General features: G+C 42.8%; 1 protein-coding gene across 1 annotated transcript in view; it reads left to right on the top strand.

Moving 5' to 3' along the window:
- The window catches only part of ADAM17 (ADAM metallopeptidase domain 17), a 36662-nt gene that overhangs the window by 11825 nt on the left and 12059 nt on the right, over window positions 1–12778 (top strand). Inside the window, exons 2-10 of the mRNA XM_086460331.1 lie at window positions 657–789; window positions 2164–2297; window positions 3275–3363; window positions 5445–5613; window positions 6487–6617; window positions 8395–8484; window positions 9590–9703; window positions 10239–10383; window positions 10922–11010. Of these exons, the coding sequence (XP_086316457.1) occupies window positions 657–789; window positions 2164–2297; window positions 3275–3363; window positions 5445–5613; window positions 6487–6617; window positions 8395–8484; window positions 9590–9703; window positions 10239–10383; window positions 10922–11010 (1094 nt within the window). The remainder of the gene's footprint in view (window positions 1–656; window positions 790–2163; window positions 2298–3274; window positions 3364–5444; window positions 5614–6486; window positions 6618–8394; window positions 8485–9589; window positions 9704–10238; window positions 10384–10921; window positions 11011–12778) is intronic.

The following is a 12778-nucleotide window of genomic DNA, read 5'->3' as shown; positions in this document are numbered from 1 at the left end:
TGATTTGTGTGCTGCTCCCCGTAGGGGTTCAGGTCCTTGATCTCCCTCCTGTGAACAAGCTCTTGTGTTCTGAGTAGGGAAATCAAAGGAGTTTTGCATGGTGGTAAGGTACTGGGAAACCAGGGTACCTGGAGGTGCCTCATATGAGGAGCCTCGTTAGTTATTTCTGATTGATTGTTGTGCAGACATGTGTTTTCTGGCTACTGTTGGACAGAGAGGTAATAAATGCAGTCCTGATGTACAGTGAATTTGGGATAAATTTCCTAGGTTAAATTATTTTATTTCTTAGACTTGGATGGGGACCAGCAGGTGAGGAGAGTGATTCACTCCAGAGAAATGGAATTTCCAGGGGGGCAGCCAGGGAGGTCATTAGCTTTGCACGTCTGTGGCAGTAAAAATGGTGGGTTGGTCGCTCAAAAATTGCGATAAGAAGTGAACTAAATTCTTTCTTTGCCTCTTTCAGATCGTGTCTTGTCTCACGCTGTGATTGCTACGTGCCTACACAAAATGCACCTTTACAGAAATGCTCATTGTTGTAAAATTAGAGCAAACTGTGGTCTTGATGTTGAAATGGGAGGCTCTGCTTTGCTGTTTTGTGTGTGTGTTTGTGAAAGAGAGAGTCTCTTGAAACTCAGGCTTCCTTGTTGCTCTTCCAGACACAGTTGAGTCCATGCTTTCAGACTACGACATCCTTTCTCAGTCTAGCATCCAGCAACACTCACTGAAGAAGAGGGACCTCCAGCCTGAGACTCACGTGGAGAGGCTCTTAAGTTTTTCAGCCCTGCAAAGGTAATTAAATCATCAGCAATGAAATAGCATAATATTTTCCTTCAGATTGTGAGGAATAATGCCTAATTCCAAACCCGGAAATAGCGATCTTGTTTTCTGTCATGGCTGGCCAGTTCTTCTGAGTTAGTGATCTGCATGGTTATATGACTTCAGAGAGGCTCAGAGGAAACAGAAACATAAATTGCATTGTATTACTCTGTTTGCTGAAGTGGCAGCGATTTAAGATTTCTTTTGCTTTGTTCTTAGCTTTAGTTTCATGTACATTATTTCCACTGATTGGGTCAGATCCTACTTATACCTCATCTGGCGACATTGTCATAGATTGTCCTCTAGTTCTTGAAAAATCTCTGTCTTCAGTTTGGGGAGTGTGTGTGGTGTGTTGCCCCAGAGCTTTATTGTATTTTTTTTTTCCATGGGGGTTTAATACTCTTCCTTCTGAGTGTCAGTTTCCTGTTCAGTAAAACACTTCGTTTGATTATTTTTTTTTATAAGATGGGAAATAGAAGCACAGGTGAAAGGGGAAGGAGAGGTAGAAGAGAGCCAGCATGAAAGTTGTAAGGATTTTATTCTCAGTGTCAGAAAACTGCCTTACAGGTATTTGAGTGCTGAAATTGTGAATCCAAAATGGGGGAGCAGCGTGAGAATAACAACTACAACTGTCACACGGGTTCTTGTGCCTATTTTTTGAATCTCTGAGTGTTTGGAGGGGGTAATTTATAAGTACCAAGTATAAAAGGTTATAAAATGGGATCAAATGTCTGGCTGTCCTGGTTTTGCACTGCCTCGTGCACCCTGACTTTATGGTGAGGTTGCAATACTGCCAATGATAATTACAGACTAATTGCAGAGAGGCATACCAAAAATCTTTGACTCAAAGCCTGCATAAACCAAGAGCCCATGAGGCTCCTTCCAGAGAAGGTTCTCTACTTCTTGGAATAGCCTTTAGGTTTTGTGACAATATTTCATAAAAGTCTGCAGAGTTCAGATTTCTGTTTATGGTCTTCTGACTGTTCTATTTCAGAAAATAAGAAATTTAAGATAATTTAATTTAAAATAGGTGAACAAATTACGTGGTCTGATTTTCTTTAAATAGTTACCAGTAACTGGTTTTGCTTGACTGCAAATGGAGAAGGTGCATCATGAGCAAACAGTGACTTTTGTATTTTGGGGTTTATTTTTAAATTTTTTTAATTAAACATCCTTGACTCTTCAGAAATATTTAGTGTTGTGAATTACACAGTGTATGTTTTTGTAGCCTGCTTATTAGAATTAATAATTTCTAAATTCTTTTGGACCCTTGGTAAAATGGAGACTGGATATATCTGTTATGCGTGTACTTTGCTTAAAAATAAATGGAAGTAAATTCTTTTACAGGCACTTTAAATTATACTTAACTGCAACTGCTGAACACTTTTCAGAAAGATTTCGAGCATTAATTGTGGATAGTGAAGGCAAGGAAAAGGAGCATCGTGTTCAGTGGCAAGACTTTTTCACCGGACATGTCGTTGGTTAGTATGAACTAGACTGTGTGTCAGTGCTGAGAAAGCACAGCATTGCACGAGTCTCTTGGCCAAAGTAAATGGTGCATTGCCCTCATTTTCGTCAGATATGGGTAGGATGAACAAGTAATGGAATTCTCATGCCCCTTGGGTTTTCTGGTTTTGTTTTTGTGGTGAGTTTGGCATTGTTTTGTTTTTAGGTTTGGTGGGTGGTGGGGTTTTTTTTGAGCTATTGCAGCAAGGTTCTAAGATAGGACTCGCCTGTTTAGTTTGGCAGAACACAAAGGTATAATTTACTCAAGCAGCAGCTTGTGATTTTATTTATTTATTTATTTATTTTAAATGATTACAGTAGCTTTAATTCCAACTGGAATGTGGGACTTGAATGTTTCTTGTCCCAGAACACAAAGCCCAGGTAGTGGTAATGCAGTATTGCCCGGATTATTCTATTAAAAGACTTTAAGATGGTTCTTTGCAGATTACTTTTCTGTAAAGGAGGAGTATCTTGCTCCACTTTAGTCCAGCACTAATGCTTCTGCTGAGTTGTTTTGACTTTTATGTTGCCTGTGTGATGTGGTGAAAATCTTTTCCACTGGAATGCAGGGTGACGCCATGAAACTGCTGTCTGATAGTAGTAAGATGCAAGCTGCTTTTGTTGGCACAGATATTCTGTGTCCCATCGCTAATCCCCAGAGCCATCTCAACACTTTCTGCAAAATTATCAATTACATCTGACTCTTGATGACTGTGACCATTGGGAAGTTAAGATGGGGAGGAATGCTGGTTCCTGGTTTTTTTTTTTTCTGTTTGTTTGGTTTGGTTTGGTTTTTTTCTTTAAACTGGACAGTAAGTGTTCTTCAGAGACTGAGGAAGGTAATTTGGTGTGAAGTTTAGAAACAAATAAGAAAATCCAGCAAACGATGTCTGTGCAGGAGTGCATGTAAATAGAGCTGAATTAATTTATTTTTTCCTTGCCTATATTAAAGGAGAGCACAATTCCAAGGTTGTGGCCCATATTGGGGATGAAGATTTTACAGTGAGAATCAATACTGATGGAGAAGAATACAATATCGAGGTATGCTTTACTGTTGAAAGCTATATTCCAACAGTCTTGTTTCCCTGTGGGTGTTTGTCTTTCTAGCTAGTCACGTTGACACCTCTCTAGCTGAAAATGGACTTGGTGGTGGTGGTTGTTTTGGGGTGAGGAGGGAGAGAATTGTGAAACCAGTTTGACTTCGGCAAGTGTTGAGCTTTATTAGTGAGTGACATTCTCTGACATGTGCATGTTTTAGATACATGAGGGAGAAGGTATGTTTTAAACAGGAAAGGGTTTTAGAAACAGAAATGGGTAACGTTAGTAATTAGTGGTGATCATGTCCTCTAGAATAACAAACTGTGCAGCCTTCTGAGCAGAGTCAAAGACTGTTGAGCTTTCTAAAATTTTGGCTTTGTTATGTCTTGGAATTTATCCCATTCTTAGAACTTTTTGACAATGTGGTATTTTTCCCTGCTCCCTTGTTTCTGTTTTTCACCATTTTCATTGCTTGTGTTGCTTTAAGCTATTCGTTTAAAAAAATATCCAATAAAAATATAACTAGAGACTATCCTAATGAGTTGTTCAGTGCAGTGTATGCCCAGACACAAGCTGTATTAGAATGGCTGAATAACAGTAATTATGGCTGAGTGTTATATGGATATTGTAATTATCTCCAGACCCAAGGATATACAGAATTATGGGTAAACCTGGGAAATCCAGTCGTGTTAAATATGAAGATGTGATTAGAATGCTCAAACCGCTGTACTTGTGTTTCACATTAAGAGTATATAGTAGCTGTTTGATTGTGATACAAAGAATTTCTGTGTTTGTGGTGCAAAGTAATGTAAGCACGTCTCAGTTCTCTGCGCAGCCAACCTCCTTGCTCCTCGCTGGCTGTGTCTCTACAGCTAAATAAAGGTAGGCAGTGGCGTGGAGGCTCTGGCTTGCCCACGCTGCCTAGCTGTTAGTGTCCCTGGGTCAGCTTCAGCCCCTAACCAGCCCTGGATGAGACGATGCCCATGCACAGTCAGAGGTGGTGTGTGCCAGAGACCGTTCCCAAAAGGCAGCACAGACAAAGCTGCTCTGCCATTGCCTGTCTTTGTTTCCATGGTCCTCCTGTGCTGTTCAGAAAGGCTGTAGACCTTCATATAAACCCCTGGTGTCCTCACACCTTGCTGTAAGTGTGAAACATGTGACCTCAGTTTTGCGCTGCAGGGGTGTGGCTGCTGGGCTAGCACAGTCTTCATGTTTCAGGACCTTTTTGCTGTGAGCCAAAAGCACAGTATGCTAAATAATAGTTGTCTGAAGTTGAAAGAGCACTGCCTGAGGGCCAGAGGAGACCCAGACCCAGGTGCTCTGCGCTGTGGATGTTGGCAGTCTACGCTGCTTGGCCTTACCCAAAGAACAGACCCTGTCCGTGCTGTATTTGGTGGTGTTGCTGTAGCTGTTCTATGATAGGGGCATGTTGGTAAAGAAAAAGATGGTTAGTATGCATCTGCTATGGGAATTAGTGTCTTGCACTGGAATGTTACAGTTTTCTTGTTTTCTTTGCTTTTGGGGAAATTTTCATGCTTGTAAGTGACTTGGGTAGCTGTTGAGCATTGAAGAGCCTGCCTTCTGCTGTGAAGACCGCGTTCTGCTGTGCGCTTAGATACTCTCTGTCATCTGTCTACTCCCGTGCTTCTGGTCAGTGCGTCCGTTAGCGTAGTTTAAGCATCTCCTCCCCAGCTGTGCCAGTCTCCCTGATGCTACGGAGGGAGCGAAGGAGCCCGAGGTGCCTCCTTAGCTTGCTCATATTTTGGAGGGGAAGAAAAATTCTGTCTCTTCTACAGCCTTATCAGGTGGCTGCTACAGCTCTATGGAGATGATCTTAGATTTTTGGATGCCTGAGTAGCATAAAAGAGTTGACTTCCGTTGGCTTTCTTGGGGACGTCGTTTTATCAGTAGACTTACTGCTGTGGGTGACGTTATCTCGTAGTCCAGTGCATTCGTGTGTGTGTGTACACATAACACTGTGGAGATTTGATGGTACATGCATACAGTTCCTTATTTATATAGACTTAGTCTTTGCATTCACGTGTTCCTAACTAGTTGCATTTCTGTTCTTCTTATCCTGACAGCCACTGTGGAGGTTTGTAGATAATGTGCAAGATGAAAGACTGCTGGTCTACAGATCTGAAGACATTAAAGATTTCTCAAGATTGCAGTCCCCCAAAGTGTGTGGTTATTTAAAGCTGAACGAAGAAGAACTGTTGCCAAAGGGGCTGGAAGACAGGAAGCAAAATGAAGGTGAGTGTCCGTACCTTAGGAGAGCAGTGTCCTTGAAATAAATGCTTGAATTCTGTCTGTATCAGCAAATAAGATCAGAACCTGGGCGATCATCAGTGATGCTGCTTCTAGTTTAACTATTAGCTCTTTAAATTGACTGGGGGAAGGGAAAGGGAAGGCAGCATTCTTCCTCACACCCGTTCCCCATCCAAAAAAGCCCCAACAACTGATGAAAGGAAGAAGCTGTCACTCAGGGCATGTTTCTTCCTGGCGTGTCGAAATGATGCTTGGCCCTGTCCAAGCGTAGGCTAAGGAGAGGAAGCTGCTTCGTCAGGCCTAGGCAGTGTTTGCTGTGCTAGCTGGCAGCAAGGTAGGGACGCTTTCTAAGGCGAACGTGAAAACAACGCTGTACTTCTGTGCACTGTGCAGCAGGACCTGTTTGGCCTTGGTGGTCACTCAGAGAATCCACCTTGAGCTACGATGGGTTTTTGAGAGTTAATGGTAACCCCTTGCTCTGCCCTTTGCTGTGTCATCAGAGGTTGGGATAGTGACTGGGAATAGGAAAAGGAGAGGTGTAAGGCTGAGGTGATGACCGTAAAAGCTCTATGGGTAAATCAGCTGAGTAACTCAATTTCACTACTACACATTCCTTTCCTTACAGTAAGTTTGAGGACTGTTATGAAGACACAATTTAAGGATAGTTATTTAAAATAAAACAAAACAAAACAAAAAACCCAACCCCAAAAAACCCAAACAAACCCAAAACTAACCATCCCCATTCTCCCTGTGCAAAACCTGCCCAAGCTCACATTCCTGTCGTAAATAAGGATAATAGACGCAGCAGTGGCAGTTTATTGAGTGTTTATTTAATTGTATTTAAAATGTTCACATTAGCCAGCATCCATCGGGAGAAAAGAGCCGTTCCGGAGAGCTCCAAAAACACATGCAAGATGTTGGTAGTGGCAGATCATCGTTTTTTCAAGTACATGGGCCGTGGGGAAGAGAGTACCACTATAAACTATTTGGTAAGTAAATATCCTCTATTATAATTTGCTGGAATAAATGCAGGAAAAAAATAGTGATTCAGTAGTTAAAATGACGTAGAGTTTGTATTACTTTTGTACAACATAATGTATTTACATCTCATTGTTGTGTCTGCTTTTTACCTGAGAAAGTGCTAAATCATGCTTTAAAAATGGTGATACTGTAGTTAAATAGTCTTCAAGTTTCACTTATAAACAAATCCCTTCCCTTCCTGCACTTCTTGTGGCTATGCTATTTTCTGCCTAAGAAATTTTCATTTTTCCAGTCAGAGCTTTAGAATCTCCTGGATTTTGAAATCCACTGCAAACGATCCAAGCTTCTTTAAAGTTCAGGTGTGTTTAAAGCTCATATGAGGGGCAAAAGCAACTTGTATAGATTTTTTTTTTCTTTTTTTTCCCCCAAATTCTTCCAGGATCCTCTGTCCAGAACAATAAAATTAGAAGCAGGCACGGTAAACAATTTGTTTGGTTGCACTTGGGTGTTGTGGTTTAACCCCGGCAGGCAGCTCAGCCCCACCCAGGCACTTGCTCACTCCTCCCTGGTGGGATGGGGGAGAGAATCGGAAGGGTAAAGGTGAGACAGCTTCTGGGTTGAGATAAAAACAGTTTAACAGGTGAAGCAGAAGCTGTGTGCACAAGCAAAGCACAGTGAGGAATGAATTCACGGCTTCCCATCCGCAGGTGAGTGTTCAGCCATCCTCAGGAAAGCAGGGCTGCATCACGTGTACCGGTCACCAAGTAACCCAGCCAAAACCAGTACAGTGGGGTTGTCCACCTGATGAGTTTCTGTGAAATAGGATGCCTGCACACAGACTTGCAGCGGAATTTGAGAGTGTGGGGCTGGCAGCCGGAGACAAAACCAAATGAAACCACTTTTGGAGGTCTGCTGTTTGTCAGGAGGCTCCTTCGAGCCTGCATCTTTGAGATGCTAATCACTCTGTTCCACCTTTGCTGGCTTTTTGACCTTTCTGTCCCCAGAAATACTTGCATTCCTCAGGTAATAGAGCCTCGAGTCGTGTGTTTGCAGAGATGGCTTTATCTCGGTATCTGGCGTGAGCTGAGGCTAAGCTACTGTTGTGTTTTCTGAGCAGGTGTGTACTGTGAACAACACAGTGATTGGAAAACTAAAGCATAAACTATTATGGAGCGGCTCTGAATGTCACTTTTGATTCTGAGCAAGTTTGGTGGTTTGTTAAATACAAGAAGAAGGTGGTTTTTAAGAAGATGAGAACAGCTTAAAACAGGAGGTATCAATAGTGAGTGCTGAAGAGAAACTTTCTGGAACTTTGTGCTTGAACCGTAATGCAGAAAATAATGGGGTTTTGGCTGGGAGAGGGAAGCAGGCCTCAGGGGTCAGTTAGACTAGTTAAGTATCGTGCTAAAACAAAGCAGGAAAAACAACTCCCTCCTCTGCCCTTCCCCTCAAAGAAACCTGGAAAACTAGTATATGAACAAAGTGTTTCCCAGGATGACTTGTTCTTGATATTCTCACTCTTCCACTACACAAACAAAAGTGGTAAATGGGAAAGATTGCACTTGCTTTTTTATGATGGAAAATTTTCAGGGGTATTTGATAATACTCTCTGGATCCAAGTGCTGTTGTTTCTGGACCAGTGAGTATGTTCGTTATGTTATATGAGGTTCAATTTTAATTTGAAGTGAGTGTTTCTAGGTAAGTCTGTTGCAGCTTCTCTGGGTGCCTTGAACTTTATTACATAAAAGCTCGGAACTACATAACTTGTTTTTCTTTTCTGCATAGATTGAATTGATAGACAGAGTAGACGACATCTACCGAAATACTTCCTGGGACAACGGAGCCTTCAATGGGTACGGCATACAGATAGAGCAGGTATTCCCTGAACTGTGCAAAGGGTTTCTAATGTAAAGGAGAACATCATGTTTTGGATATCAGGGTTGTAATTTATTTTCTCTGCATTAGAACTAAAATAATGAAATCCTACATTATTAACTGCAGCCAGGAGCCCTCTGAAATAGCATCTTGCCAGTGGCAGCATTAATGACACAGCATGCCTGTTTGCAGTTCCTCGCAGCTTTTGAGATAGGATTTTTCAGGGAGAATCTTTCCATGTTCGATTCAAAGGTGGTTTTTTCTTTTTCAAAGGTTCGATTCAGATTTTTTTCCCTGAATATGAGCATTCTTGTTTCTGTCAGACATACTGTTACGCATGTATTTAACATTTATGTCCATGGCTAGTGCTTACCTTACAAAGCTGAGTGGGCCTCAAACACAGGTGGAAAGCACGAATCCTGCTTGAAGAGCTGTAATGACTCCCCTTAGACATCATGATTGTGTAGAGGCTGGTGTAGGGTGGACATGGGGGACGTGGTGACTACAATTTACATGTTGGCTCCTAAAAGTTAGTGCACAGAAATCTGGAAAAAGGCATTAAAAAGACGAAGAATCCATTGGCTCAGAGTGCTGCAAGAGTTGTGATGTGGAACACGGGGAGTCATGGGACAAGGTAGCTGCCCCTTTGCTGGGACAAGGTCTGCAGGAACAAGGAAGCAGAGTTAATTGGGCAGGGAGGGGGAAAGAACATGATGCACTAATTCTAGGTTACTGTGATAGTAGCAGCCCTTTAAAATATGCTTTGGTTAGCTACAGCCAGAATATATTTGGGTTGTTTATACGAGATGTAAATCCTGGATGTAGTTGGGTGGGTTTTTTTGAGAGACTAACATGCGTCTCAAAGCAGAACGTTACACTGAAAACTGTTGATGTTGCTCTATAAAATGGCTGGTGTAGTTACTTACGATGTAGTTGGTGCTTCTTAGTTAGCAGAGGCTGAAAAGTTAACATTGGATGCATGCTGAGTCTGAATTTTTCCCCTTGCAGATCTATTGAGACATTTAAGATTACATTGAAAGCTTTTCTGTAGCTATAAAATTGACCAAAATTCCTCTGCATTGTTGTTGCCCTTTTTGAAACGTAGATTATCATCCACAATGAGCCAAATCTTGTAAAACCTGGAGAAAAGCATTACAATATGGCAAAAAGTTACCCAGATGATAAGAAAGATGCCTGGGATGTGAAAATGCTGCTAGAGGTAGGTTGTACCCCTTGAAAAATTGTGCCCCTTACAGAGAATTACTCATTCATACAGCTGCTCTGTAGTACCAGATGAAACTCCTCTGCTCCCTTTGCCTGACCTGCAGAGGTTACGCAGCGTCAAACCAGCTGATGTGCCCTGTAGCCCGTGGTAAAGGGCTCCGTTGCATAACGCTGCAGCACACGCCAGTTAGAGTTACTAACGTGTGGCCTGAGTCAGAAAGGCAGTCCTGATGTGTCTGGCCCTGACACTGCTGCCTTGTGACCTTCATCCGATTACTGTGCTTGGTTTTCCCCTCTCTGTGTAAAGGGGAAGTGAACAGACAAGTTATGTAAGCGGATGGGTACAGTGTACTTGGGTATTCATTTCATTTTCCACAGCTTGTAGGACAGCTAAACAGATACTTTTTTCTGACTTAACCAGATCAGAAGGTGCCTGTCTGGCTCTTAAGATAAATGTTGTTATCTGTAGACTTCTAATATGCACTGTAAAGTGTCTTACAAAGATTTGATTTTTCTTTTTTCCTGTAAAGCAATTTAGCTTTGATATCGCTGAGAAAGCAGCTCACGTGTGCCTTGCTCATCTCTTCACATACCAAGATTTTGACATGGGAACACTTGGATTGGCTTACGTTGGCTCTCCCAGACCTAACAGCCATGGTGGCATTTGTCCTAAAGGCAAGGCTTCCTTTTCTTTCCTCCTAATTGTGGGTTGAAAGCCTGGTTTTGTTACTTGTATTTAATCCTCTTTTCTAACTTTCATGGAGTATGCCGTGTTATTTGCATAGACTGTAGTGGTTGCTTTTTAGATAGAATGGTTCGCTGTTTTCTTGGCTGGAGCTGGGAAAGGAAGGGAAGGAAGGATAAAAGGCACTGAGTTATCTGGCATGAACAAGCTGTCTGAAAGCCACTGCAGCCTGGCTAGACCAAGGCTGCTTTGTGCGGGTGCGTCTTGCAGTGGTTCTGGAAGGGCAGATGCTGTTATCTTGGAGATCTGTTTGGGAGTTTTTTGCCTTTACTGCAATGCATGAGCTCTTCTGTGCTTGAAAGTTTTCCCGCTGCGAGAACTGGCAAGAGGCAGGGTCTCCGTGGTGAGCCTGTGAGAACAACAAAGCTGTTCGTTTCCCCCAACAAGGATCCCTCTCACCCCTTAAAAACCCTGAAACCCAAGAAGAATGTTTCTCAATTTTTATTTGTTTGTTTCTTGCTTCTATAGCTTATTATAGTCAAATTGCAAAGAAGGACATCTACCTGAACAGTGGCTTAACCAGCACCAAGAACTATGGGAAGACCATCCTCACGAAGGTAGGAGAGTATCGTCCTCTGCAGAGCGTGAGCCTCCGGTGTACGTACGTGTTTGGTGAGGTGTGCTCTGGGATTGTGGCAAGCCTCCGTGCTCGCTCAGAAACACGGTGCTGGCTTTCCGATTGAGTCACATCCCTGGGGACGAGGATGTAGGCCACAGAACCAAAATCATTGGTTTTGTGCTTGCTGACAAGGGGAGTCAGGACTGAATGGAATTGGAGATTGAATTCGCTGGGGAACAGTAATGAGGAAACATATAGCTTGTGTCTAATATGAGCCATACTTGTCCAGATGTAAACAGGATTTTGATATCTAAAGAGAAATTTAAATGTATTTTACTTTAAAAAAAAAAAAGAAAAAAGGCAACAAAACCCAACAAACAAGCCCTCAAACAGAACAAGCGGTGTTACACAGCAAGTAGACTTACAGTAAGAATAAAATTAGCCTGCTGACTCAAATAAGAAAAAACTGAAGTGTTTACGGTTACATACACCTGCAACATGCAGATGGTGATTGTGTACACTTGGTCTGCTTTTGCAAGGTAAAGCAGTGAAAATAGTGCAGGAAAAGTAGGAGGTTTAGTTTGGGGCTTTTAATGAAATTCCTCTACCTGATTTTTTTGTGTGTGTCCTGAACAAGTAGAGCAGAGAACAGTATAACAGACAGGGCTTGTTAGGGCTAATACTAACCCTAATATAAATTGATGCTGTTTGGAATTTCTTATTTTTCATGCTTGATGAGATAGTAAATACATAAAAGCCTGAATAGGAGCTTTGCCTGTGTTTGCATCTACCAAATCTTTGCAGTTGGGCTTATTTCTCTTCTGCTGAGTTCTGCTGACTTCTCAGCTGTGCTTTTCTGTATCCTGATTATAAAGGGAATTTGTAATTGACGTGTGGGCTAAATCTTGGCACAGAAGCCGTCAAGAAGCTGGAAAAAGACAGTGAAGCTTTGTGTTAGAGGGGTGTTGATAAAGAGCTCTAGCCGTTGCCATGCTATTTGCATTTGTTGTTCAGTCTCCAAGTGGAGTTCTGCCTTGGATCACCGAGGAGTTGGGTTTGCTGTCTTGCCCGTGGCGGTCACAAAGCTTGGGACGAGGCAGCAGGAGCATTAGGGGTTGGTTTCACAGCGAGTGTGTCGCACGGTGTCGACTTGGGTTTTGAAAGACAAAAAAAATCTGCTTAAAATAACTATCCCCAGATGAAACAGGGTGAAGTACCGGGGTGACCTCTGGGCAGCTCTCCTGCCTGGCTCTCGCACAGCTGTTACCTGCGCTGGGTGCTGGGGCTGCTCGCTGCCCTGCGTGGTCCTTCCCCCGCCTGCGCGGCGGCAGAAGTGACGATGAGCTCCTTGCGCGCACGCTCTCGCATCCTGCTCGGTTCCTTGGGGCTGACTTTTCTTTCTGTGCGAGTTTCGGCTGTGGTTGTCACCTTGTGGCCCTGACACCATCTGCTGGCTGAGGCCCTGCCAGGAGGCGCGTGGCGAGGCAGAGCCGGTTTGGGATCCTCAGCAGAGGGAGTCCCGTCTTGCATAAATGGGGTTGGAAATCCATCCCTGCTGGGCCACGTTTGTAGGTGTCTTTCCTAGTAATCGTGCAATACACACGCTTGTTCAGCGCTCCTAATGTCATCATCCGTTTAGAAGAAATAATTCTAATGGCAAGATATGTTAAACAAGAGATTGACTAATCGTGGTAGCTGCTGTTTGTTTGGATTGGGTTTTGTTTCACCTTTTTTATGCCTTCCAGCTATTTAAAAGCAAATCTTCA

The sequence above is a fragment of the Leptosomus discolor genome, chromosome 2, assembly GCF_034619465.1.
Source record: "Leptosomus discolor isolate bLepDis1 chromosome 2, bLepDis1.hap2, whole genome shotgun sequence".
In the NCBI taxonomy this organism is placed as follows: Eukaryota; Metazoa; Chordata; class Aves; order Leptosomiformes; family Leptosomidae; genus Leptosomus; species Leptosomus discolor.
The sequence above is the reverse complement of the archived record's forward strand: the minus strand, read 5'-3'. Positions and strand labels throughout refer to the sequence as shown.